At 44.0% G+C, this 12,792-nt stretch overlaps 1 protein-coding gene across 2 annotated transcripts in view; it reads right to left on the reverse strand.

The window, feature by feature from the left end:
- Positions 1-12,792, reverse strand: part of ASB16 (ankyrin repeat and SOCS box containing 16) — a 30,875-nt gene that overhangs the window by 13,249 nt on the left and 4,834 nt on the right. Inside the window, exons 1-2 of one of the 2 annotated variants that reach the window (XM_077252517.1) lie at positions 6,973-7,084; positions 149-416 (exon numbers count right to left, since the gene is read on the reverse strand). In XM_077252517.1, coding sequence (XP_077108632.1) covers positions 149-416; positions 6,973-7,012 — 308 coding nt within the window. In that variant the 5' untranslated portion in view covers positions 7,013-7,084. Of the gene's footprint in view, positions 1-148; positions 417-6,972; positions 7,085-12,792 lie in introns of those variants that run through there. The other variant, XM_077252515.1, reaches the window with a different exon arrangement.

The raw sequence follows: 12,792 nt of genomic DNA on the forward strand, positions 1-12,792 counted from the left end.
ATATACTATGCAGCATTGACTACAGTGTCCCAATAATCTAATGGTCGTCTCGGATGTTCCAGTGATCACCGGACAATTTATGGTCTATCATCACAATTATCAAGCATACTCATACATTTTCCAGGATTATCCCATGTTAGGTACCTACTCCAGTGATTCTTTGGTGCTACAGATGTGGAGGGGTGCTTCTCCATTTTTAGTCAGAAGATTGGGATCCGCTCCACGGCTCAGTAACATTTGAGTACACTCAGTATGGTGACTCTCGCAGGAGTCATGTAGGGCACCACGTTCACCCGCTAGAGTGTTGGGGTTTGCTCCGTGGCATATCAAATGTCGCACACAGTCAGAATATCCCTGACCAGCAGTGATTCGCAGTGGACTGGTGTGCGACCTCTTAGGTGTCAGTGAGAAGAGGCCTGGGGAGAAAGCAAATATTAATACTACATGGAGGAAATATGATCCATAGTGTCAGCCTGCTAGACAAATGGGCATATAACGTCCACACCACCCAAGGTTTCTACTTCACTGTATACGTCATAATATCCTAAGGATACCGCCAGATGGCGCAGCGGCCACAGAACTAAAGCTCCGCCCACTCCTGATGGACCAATGGCTGCAAAATTGTGAAGCAAAATCATGAGGCAATTGGCAATAGCATTAGGAGGAGTTTTGGCTCTGAAATAATTGGCATTGCTTCCAAAAAGATTGTGAAGGACCAGGAAACATGGCTGCTTTATTCCTGAAACAGTGCCCCCCACCTGTTCATATCGGGGTTTGCTGGCGAATTCCGGCAAAGTGAACTCAGAGAAGCCATACCACACACAACCTGCAGGCAACCATGGCGCTGTCGTGGGAACAAGGCAGCCAAATTTCATTAACACTGGACAACCTAGGTAAGGTACGGCTCAGAGGGAACCCACTGTTACCCTGGGAAAACTTAACTAATAGATGAAATAACACGACTAGTCTGGAAAACACTTGCCTCATATAACCAACCTCTTTGTAATGAGTCCAGGTATGGGGGGCTTCTTCTGACCTCTTCTGGCAGACTGATATAGGGGTTATTTGGTGGGTGAAGTTACCCATTAGCTGGCCTGGCAGGGATCCTATGACAGTACATGAAAACCCACACACACCTCATTGATCTGCGACAGAAGGTCTCATTTCACAACTATTGCTTCATCCGTAATGTTTTCTCCATATGTTTTATTACTGGAGTTATATATAGGGGTAGAAGTAATAGGAGCATGACTACATGTTTTACTTGACATTTTTTTTATTTTGAGATTTTCCATAGTTGTGATGATTGTGGTAGAAGGTCGAGTAATGGAGAATTATCATTATGTCTATGGGGCACGTGTAGATCCACTGGCTCCATATACTGCTTATCAGCCATTTTTGCATGAAAAATGCTGCTATTATCTATCTATCTATTATTTATCTATTATCTATCTACCTATCTATTAGCTATCTATCTATCATCTATTAGCTATCTATCATCTATTATCTATCTACCTAACTATTTATCTATCATCTATCTTCTATCTATCAACAGTATCTATTTTTTGTTCATTCCTTTTCTCTCATGTCACATGTCCCATTCACACATCCACGTTTATATCCATTTTTTTTTGCAGATAGATCTCACACCAGTTTTAGTTAATTGTTTGTTTCACATGACAAATGAATGGCTCATTAGAGAAATAGTGCAGCACATAGATGGTATCTGTGCTACATCAGTGTGGTATCTATTTTTCACAGGCTAAAGGTACCGTCACACTCAGCGACGCTGCAGCGATATAGACAACGAGCCGATCGCTGCAGCGTCGCTGTTTAGGTCGCTGTAGAGACGTCAAACACAGCAGCTCCACAACGATGCAGGAGCGATCCAGTGACGTAACGGTGACTCATTTCTCACAGGTCGTTAGCTCCATGTAAAACATTGCTGACATCGTTGCTTTTGCTGTCAAACACGATGATACACGCCGACCTGACGATGAAATAAAGTTCTGGACTTCTAGCTCCGACCAGCGATATCACAGCGGGATCCAGATCGCTGCTGCGTGTCAAACACAACGAGATCGCTATCCAGGACGCTGCAACGTCACGGATCGTTGTCGTTCTCGTTGTAAAGTTGCTCAGTGTCCTTAATGCTAGAAAGAAGCTTAAAAAATCTCAGTTGTTAAAAAAGGACCCACAGACTAATAATGGATGAGAATTGAATCAAGCACACCGATGACAATTGTTCTTTTTTTTTCATAAAAGAAAACATACCTCTTATGTCAATTCGGACTTAAAGGGAATCTGTCAGTAGGATCAGCTCCACTAACCATCTATATGGGCATGTTGGTCATAGGAAGCTGAATAAACTGATACCTTGATATCTGCGATCTAATGTCTTATTCCAGAGAAATCCTCGTTTTTCTTATATGTAAATGTTCAGGACTATGGGTCAGACACTGATCTGCTTGAGACTCTGCCTCCAGAGATTATTTTTAATAAAATGGAGCGTTACCAGTGTGAGACATGTAATGACTGACAGCGATAATCATACTCAGAACTGATCTTTATCTTATCACAGTCACATCTACAGCTGTAGCTGCTCTCCTCAGTGTTACTTGGAGATAAATCAGTGGTACTTGGGAGTCCGACACAGGTTTGCAGCCCAGGTGACAACACCAGGAGAGGAGAGCTACAACTGCAGATGTGTTTTTGAATGAGACAAAGTTCAGCTCTGCTGCACTGTGCTAGTTATAATCAGGCACAGCTCTGCAGGAGATTAGTAGAGCAGACAGTGAGTCATTACATGTCTCACACTGGTAATTCCCACTTTCACTTAAAAAAATATCTGAAGGCAGGGAGATCTGAGTCTTACCCATATATCTTACCAGCATATTTATGTATTAAGAAAAATGGGGATTTCTCTGGAATAAGAGATCAGATCGCAGGTATCATTTTATTCAGTTTCCTATGACCTACATGCCCATATAGACGGCTTAGGAGGTTTGATCGTAATGACAGATTCCCTTTAAAGGGGCATTCTCTAGTTGTGCCTTGAGCACCACACAGCTCTGCTGTGTCCTCACTTCCTGGTCGCTGGGGAGTGGGGTCAGTCACTCCTCCTTGAGTGACAGTTCATCATGGGAAAACCAGGTAAGTCATGTCACCGCAATGAAATATGTCATAGAGCATATTAAGCCCCGGTAGAGTCAATGCCCAGTGTAAGCAATGGGTTCAGGAGAAGCACTGCAAAGACACAGGAGTGTCTGCATCTTCCACTGCGCCACAAATGACTCAAGCCCGTATTCCCTGGAGACCGGCTTCTCCTGAACCCATTGTCAAGCAGGTTCCAATTTTGCGATCAAGAAAATAGAAAATGTACATATCTAAGTAGAAAAACACTACACTGAGGCTACTGTATACATCACAAAGGATACACTGAGACTGCTGTGTACATCAGCTAGGATACACTGAAACTGTGCTGTATACATCAAACAAGAAACTCTGCATCACATAACATACACTGAGACTCTCGTACACATCATATAGAAGACACTGAGACTGCTGTATACATGTGTATACAGCAGTCTCAATGTATCCTATGTGATGTGTGTACAGCAGTCTCAGTGTATCCTATCACATAGTATACACTGAGACTGCTGTCTACAGATCACATAGAACACACTGAGACTGTTGTATGTATATCACATAGGCTAGACAGAGACTGCCGTTTATACACTGCCCAAAAAAATAAAGGGAACACTAAAATACCACATCCTAGATATCAGTGAATTAAATATTCCAGTTGCAAATCTTTATTAAGTACATAGTGGAATTCACTGATAACAATAAAACATAAAAATGATGAAAGTAAATCAAAATGAATATCCCATGGAGGTCTGGATTTGGAATGATCCTCAAAATCAAGTGGAAATTCAAATTCCAGGCAACTTCGGTAGAAATGCCTCAAGACAAGGAAATGATGCTCAGTAATGTGTGTGGCCTCCATATGCCTTTATGGCCTTCCTAAAATACCTGGTCATGCTCCTGATAAGACGGCGTATGATCTCCCAAGGTATTGCCTGCCATACCGGGATTAAAGCATCAGTCAACTAATGAACAGTTTGTAGTGCGACATGGCATTGGAGGATGGAACGAGACATGATGTCCCAGATGTACTCAATCGGATTCAGGTCTGGGGAACGGGCGAGCCAGTCCATAGCTTCAATGCCTTCATCATGCAGGAACTGCTGACACACTCCAGCCACATGAGGCCTAGCATTGTTCTGCATCAGAAGTAACCCAGGGCCAACCGCACCAGCATATGGTCTCACAATGGGTCTGAGGATCTCATTCCGGTACCTAATGGCAGTCAGGCTACCTCTGGCGAGCACATGGAGGGCTGTGCAGCCGTACAAAGAAATGTCTCCCACACCATTACTGAGCCACTGCCAAACCAGTTATGCTGGAGGATGTTACAGGCAGCAGAAAGTTCTCCATGGCATCTCCAGACTGTCACATATGCTCAGTATGAACTTGCTCTCAACTGAAGAGCACAGGGCGCTAATGTTGAATCTGCCAATTTTGCTGTTCTCTGGCAAATGCCAATCGCCCTGCACGGTGTTGAGCTCTGAGCACAACACCCACTTGTGGACATCAGGCCCTCATACCACCCTCATGGAGTCTGTTTCTGACAGTTTGAGCAGACACATGAATGTTAGTGGCCTGCTGGAGGTCATTTTGCAGGGTTCTGGCTGCTACTACAGTTCCTCCTTGAATAAAGGAGGAGGTAGCAGTCCTGCTGCTGGGTATTTGCCCTCCTACAGCCCCCTCCACGTGTTCTGGTGTACTGGCCTGTCGCCTGGTATCTGCTCCATGCTCTGGACACTGTGCTGAAAGACTCAGCTATCCTTCTTGCCACAGGTCGCACTGATGTGCCATCCTGGATGAGCTGCACTACCTGAGCCACTTGTGTGGGCTGTACTGTAGATGCCTCATGCTACTGTACCTCTAGGGGTGAGAGCAAAGACAAAATGCAAAAGTTATCAAAACAACAGCCAAAAAGTATGAGAACAGACAAATGGTCTGTGGTCACCCGCTGCAGAACCATTTCTTTAAAGGAGTTGCCTTGCTAATTGCCAATCATTTCTACCTGTTGTCTGTTCGATTTGCACAACAGTGGGAGAAACTGATTCACAATCAGTGTTGCTTCATAACTGGACAGGTTGATGTCACAGAAGTGTGATTGACTTCGAGTTACATGGTGTTGTTTTTTATTTTTTTTGAGCAGTGTACATCACATAGGATACACTGAGACTGTTTACATCGTAAAGCTGAGACTGCTGTACCCATCACACTGGATACAATTAGGCTGTGTGCCAACGCCGCGCTTTATGCGTTTCTGCCGCTTTTTTGCCGCAGCGGAAACACATAAAAACGCTTAAAAGAACGCATTCCCATGCAATCCCATGGGATTCCGCAGTTGCTGTGCCCATGCTACGGATTTTCCCACTGCGGAATCGCATTCCACAGCCATAGAATTGCATTGAACGCTCACTTTACACATGTGGCTATGCCCACCATGCGTAAAGTGAGTGCCTCATGTGCGGATGGAGCCATATTTCTGAAAAAAAAAAGAATTAAAATTAAAAATAGGGATATACTTACCTTCTGATGGCCCCCGAAGTCCTCCCGCCTCTCAGCGGTGCACGCGGCGGCTTCCGTTCCCAGGGATGCTGTGTGCAAAGGACCTGGGATGACATCGTGGTCACGCGACCGTGACATCACAAAGGTCCTTCGTGCAAAGCATCCCTGGGAACAGAACGTACCGGGAGCGCCGCTGAGGAGATCGGCGGCCGTCGGAAGGTGAGAATAACCATATTTTTATTTTTTTTATTATTTTAACATTCTATCTTTTACTATTGATGCTGCATAGGCAGCATCAATAGTAAAAAGTTAGTCATACTTGTCAAGCACTATGCTTGACAAGTGTGACCAACCTGTCAATCACTTTTCCAAGCGATGCTTCAAATCGCTTGGAAAAGTGCAAGCATTCTGCAAGCTAAAAACGCTTGCAAAATACTTGTGTTTTGCAGGAAAACAGATGTGAAGTCCACATGCATTTTACCAGCGGCTGGGAGTTGCGGAAATGCTGTGGACATTTCCGCAGCATTTCTGCAACGTGGGCACATAGCCTTAGACTGCTTTATTCATTACATAGGAGACACAGAGACTGTTGTATATGCAGCACATAGGAGACATTGAGACTGCTGTCTATACATCACATAAGAGACACAGACTGCTTTATACACCACAAAGGAGACATATTTTTATGGGTCAAATAAGGGTGTGTACACCTTCAGAATTTGCAGCACATTTTTCTGCAACTAAAACCATAGTGTTGGCAGGAAAAAGGCTGCGTAAAATATGCACGTTTATTATGAGTTTTTTGTACTTGCATTTTTTTCCCCAATCATTTGAATGGGTGAAAAACACAGCAAATCGCTTAAAGAATTGACACTGCAGATTGGAAAAAGAACACTTTGAGGGTTCATATCTGCAAGGAAAAATAAGGAGCATGTGCACTAGAGTTCAGAAATCTCATTCACTTTGCTGGTACTGTAAAAAGCTATGGGGGGGGGGGGGGTCCATGTCAAAAATGCAACATGGGAACAAGCCCTAAGAGGGAAGAATTACGCGGTGTCATTTCTAATAATAATAATAATGATCAATGCAATTTAACAACAGCTAAAAATGAGCGTGCACAGCACAGAATTCTCCGATCTGTAGGACTAGGCTGGATGAAAGGAAGCTAAACCCCAGTGGGAGAGCTCTCAGTACAAACAATAGAAATGATGGGATAGAGAGCAGGGAAATTACAGGGGTTGTCTGATCCCCAAACTCAATTTGTTTTTCTATGTGCTAATATTCGCAGAATGGCAATGATAAAGCCCCCACGGCGTGTGTTTCTACCTTTGCTCCCTCCAGCTTCTTGGCTCCCTGCCTCCTCCATGTCGGCTGTTTACATGCTCCTCTAGGTTACAGCTTCCTGTGCCTGTTTTCTATCCTCACAGCCCGTGCTGCCCCCGCCCTATAGCCCTCTCTGTCCCCACCCTCATGGCCAGGACTCAGCTACTGCGGCCACTATGTCACTGCTGGGCCAGTGTGAGAGAAGCCATCCTGGGCTGCTCCTCCTCAGTACAGCCCAATCACCCACTCTGCCCATGACATCCATAAAGCCGACAAAGCTGTCACCTCTGCCTCACTAATATTATTTATAGGCTCTATTATCCTGCAGTAGGGGACCTGATCTGCGCCCTCTATGCCCCTTACATCTTATCTCCTACCTTCACAAGCTTTTCTCCCTAGGGTTCCTGTTCCCCTGTATTATAGTACTGCTCCTGTCTCCATATGTTATACCACCACTCCTATCCCCAGATACTATAGTACCGCAACTATCCCCCTGTATTATAGAACTGCTCCTATCTCCATATATTATACTACCACTCCTATCCCCAGATACTATAGTACCGCAACTATCCCCCTGTATTATAGCGCTGCTCCTGTCTCCATATGTTATACCACCACTCCTATCCCCAGATACTATAGTACCACAACTATCCCCCTGTATTATAGAACTGCTCCTATCTCCATATATTATACTACCACTCCTATCCCCAGATACTATAGTACCGCAACTATCCCCCTGTATTATAGCGCTGCTCCTGTCTCCATATGTTATACCACCACTCCTATCCCCAGATACTATAGTACCACAACTATCCCCCTGTATTATAGTACTGCTCCTGTCTCCATATATTATACTACCACTCCTATCCCCAGATACTATAGTACCGCAACTATCCCCCTGTATTATAGAACTGCTCCTATCTCCATATATTATACTACCACTCCTATCCCCAGATACTATAGTACCGCAACTATCCCCCTGTATTATAGAACTGCTCCTGTCTCCATATATTATACTACCACTCCTATCCCCAGATACTATAGTACCGCAACTATCCCCCTGTATTATAGCGCTGCTCCTGTCTCCATATGTTATACCACCACTCCTATCCCCAGATACTATAGTACCGCAACTATCCCCCTGTATTATAGTGCTGCTCCTGTCTCCATATGTTATACTACCACTCCTATCCCCAGATACTATAGTACCGCAACTATCCCCCTGTATTATAGTACTGCTCCTGTCTCCATATGTTATACCACCACTCCTATCCCCAGATACTATAGTACCGCAACTATCCCCCTGTATTATAGTACTGCTCCTGTCTCCATATATTATACTACCACTCCTATCCCCAGATACTATAGTACCACAACTATCCCCCTGTATTATAGTGCTGCTCCTGTCTCCATATGTTATACCACCACTCCTATCCCCAGATACTATAGTACCGCAACTATCCCCCTGTATTATAGTACTGCTCCTGTCTCCATATATTATACTACCACTCCTATCCCCAGATACTATAGTACCACAACTATCCCCCTGTATTATAGCGCTGCTCCTGTCTCCATATATTATACTACCACTCCTATCCCCAGATACTATAGTACCACAACTATCCCCCTGTATTATAGTGCTGCTCCTGTCTCCATATGTTATACCACCACTCCTATCCCCAGATACTATAGTACCGCAACTATCCCCCTGTATTATAGTACTGCTCCTGTCTCCATATATTATACTACCACTCCTATCCCCAGATACTATAGTACCACAACTATCCCCCTGTATTATAGTGCTGCTCCTGTCTCCATATGTTATACCACCACTCCTATCCCCAGATACTATAGTACCACAACTATCCCCCTGTATTATAGTGCTGCTCCTGTCTCCATATGTTATACCACCACTCCTATCCCCAGATACTATAGTACCACAACTATCCCCCTGTATTATAGCGCTGCTCCTGTCTCCATATGTTATACCACCACTCCCATCCCCAGATACTATAGTACCACAACTATCCCCCTGTATTATAGTACTGCTCCTATCTCCATATATTATACCACCACTCCTATCCCCAGATACTATAGTACCGCAACTATCCCCCTGTATTATAGTACTGCTCCTGTCTCCATATATTATACTACCACTCCTATCCCCAGATACTATAGTACCACAACTATCCCCCTGTATTATAGAACTGCTCCTATCTCCATATATTATACTACCACTCCTATCCCCAGATACTATAGTACCGCAACTATCCCCCTGTATTATAGTACTGCTCCTGTCTCCATATATTATACTACCACTCCTATCCCCAGATACTATAGTACCACAACTATCCCCCTGTATTATAGTGCTGCTCCTGTCTCCATATGTTATACCACCACTCCTATCCCCAGATACTATAGTACCGCAACTATCCCCCTGTATTATAGCGCTGCTCCTGTCTCCATATATTATACTACCACTCCTATCCCCAGATACTATAGTACCACAACTATCCCCCTGTATTACAGCGCTGCTCCTGTCTCCATATATTATACTACCACTCCTATCCCCAGATACTATAGTACCACAACTATCCCCCTGTATTATAGTGCTGCTCCTATCTCCATATATTATACTACCACTCCTATCCCCAGATACTATAGTACCACAACTATCCCCCTGTATTATAGTGCTGCTCCTATCTCCATATATTATACTACCACTCCCATCCCCAGATACTATAGTACCACAACTATCCCCCTGTATTATAGTGCTGCTCCTATCTCCATATATTATACTACCACTCCCATCCCCAGATACTATAGTACCACAACTATCCCCCTGTATTATAGCGCTGCTCCTGCCTCCATATATTATACTACCACTCCTATCCCCAGATACTATAGTACCACAACTATCCCCCTGTATTATAGCGCTGCTCCTGCCTCCATATATTATACTACCACTCCTATCCCCAGATACTATAGTACCACAACTATCCCCCTGTATTATAGCGCTGCTCCTGTCTCCATATATTATACTACCACTCCTATCCCCAGATACTATAGTACCACAACTATCCCCCTGTATTATAGCGCTGCTCCTGTCTCCATATATTATACTACCACTCCCATCCCCAGATACTATAGTACCACAACTATCCCCCTGTATTATAGCGCTGCTCCTGTCTCCATATATTATACTACCACTCCCATCCCCAGATACTATAGTACCACAACTATCCCCCTGTATTATAGCGCTGCTCCTATCTCCATATATTATACTACCACTTCTATCCCCAGATACTATAGTACCACAACTATCCCCCTGTATTACAGCGCTGCTCCTGCCTCCATATATTATACTACCACTCCTATCCCCAGATACTATAGTACCACAACTATCCCCCTGTATTATAGCGCTGCTCCTGCCTCCATATATTATACTACCACTCCTATCCCCAGATACTATAGTACCACAACTATCCCCCTGTATTATAGCACTGCTCCTGCCTCCATATATTATACTACCACTCCTATCCCCAGATACTATAGTACCACAACTATCCCCCTGTATTATAGCACTGCTCCTGCCTCCATATATTATACTACCACTCCTATCCCCAGATACTATAGTACCGCAACTATCCCCCTGTATTATAGCGCTGCTCCTGTCTCCATATATTATACTACCACTCCTATCCCCAGATACTATAGTACCGCAACTATCCCCCTGTATTATAGCACTGCTCCTGTCTCCATATATTATACTACCACTCCCATCCCCAGATACTATAGTACCACAACTATCCCCCTGTATTATAGTACTGCTCCTATCTCCATATATTATACTACCACTCCTATCCCCAGATACTATAGTACCACAACTATCCCCCTGTATTACAGCACTGCTCCTGCCTCCATATATTATACTACGACTCCCATCCCCAGATACTATAGTACCACAACTATCCCCCTGTATTATAGCACTGCTCCTGCCTCCATATATTATACTACCACTCCTATCCCCAGATACTATAGTACAACTATCCCCCTGTATTATAGTGCTGCTCCTATCTCCATATATTATACTACCACTCCTATCCCCAGATACTATAGTACCGCAACTATCCCCCTGTATTATAGCGCTGCTCCTGTCTCCATATATTATACTACCACTCCTATCCCCAGATACTATAGTACCACAACTATCCCCCTGTATTATAGTGCTGCTCCTGTCTCCATATATTATACTACCACTCCCATCCCCAGATACTATAGTACCACAACTATCCCCCTGTATTATAGAACTGCTCCTATCTCCATATATTATACTACCACTCCTATCCCCAGATACTATAGTACCACAACTATCCCCCTGTATTATAGCACTGCTCCTGCCTCCATATATTATACTACCACTCCTATCCCCAGATACTATAGTACCGCAACTATCCCCCCGTATTATAGCACTGCTCCTGTCTCCATATGTTATACTACCACTCCTATCCCCAGATACTATAGTACCGCAACTATCCCCCTGTATTATAGCGCTGCTCCTGTCTCCATATATTATACTACCACTCCTATCCCCAGATACTATAGTACCACAACTATCCCCCTGTATTATAGCACTGCTCCTGCCTCCATATATTATACTACCACTCCTATCCCCAGATACTATAGTACCGCAACTATCCCCCTGTATTATAGCACTGCTCCTGTCTCCATATATTATACTACCACTCCCATCCCGATACTACAGTACCACAACTATCCCCCTGTATTATTGCACTGCTCCTGTCTCCATATATTATACTACCACTCCTATCCCCAGATACTATAGTACCACAACTATCCCCCTGTATTATAGTACTGCTCCTGTCTCCATATATTATACTACCACTCCCATCCCCAGATACTACAGTACCACAACTATCCCCCTGTATTATAGCGGTGCTCCTGCCTCCATATATTATACTACCACTCCTATCCCCAGATACTATAGTACCGCAACTATCCCCCTGTATTATAGCACTGCTCCTGTTTCCATATATTATACTACCACTCCCATCCCCAGATACTACAGTACCACAACTATCCCCCTGTATTATAGTGCTGCTCCTGCCTCCATATATTATACTACCACTCCTATCCCCAGATACTATAGTACCACAACTATCCCCCTGTATTATAGCACTGCTCCTGTCTCCATATATTATACTACCACTCCTATCCCCAGATACTATAGTACCACAACTATCCCCCTGTATTATAGCACTGCTCCTGCCTCCATATATTATACTACCACTCCTATCCCCAGATACTATAGTACCACAACTATCCCCCTGTATTATAGCACTGCTCCTGCCTCCATATATTATACTACCACTCCTATCCCCAGATACTATAGTACCACAACTATCCCCCTGTATTATAGCACTGCTCCTGCCTCCATATATTATACTACCACTCCTATCCCCAGATACTATAGTACCACAACTATCCCCCTGTATTATAGCACTGCTCCTGTCTCCATATATTATACTACCACTCCTATCCCCAGATACTATAGTACCACAACTATCCCCCTGTATTATAGCACTGCTCCTGCCTCCATATATTATACTACCACTCCTATCCCCAGATACTATAGTACCACAACTATCCCCCTGTATTATAGTGCTGCTCCTGCCTCCATATATTATACTACCACTCCTATCCCCAGATACTATAGTACCACAACTATCCCCCTGTATTATAGTGCTGCTCCTGCCTCCATATATTATACTACCACTCCTATCCCCAGATACTATAGTACCG

This window comes from Ranitomeya variabilis, chromosome 4 (genome assembly GCF_051348905.1).
Source record: "Ranitomeya variabilis isolate aRanVar5 chromosome 4, aRanVar5.hap1, whole genome shotgun sequence".
In the NCBI taxonomy this organism is placed as follows: Eukaryota; Metazoa; Chordata; class Amphibia; order Anura; family Dendrobatidae; genus Ranitomeya; species Ranitomeya variabilis.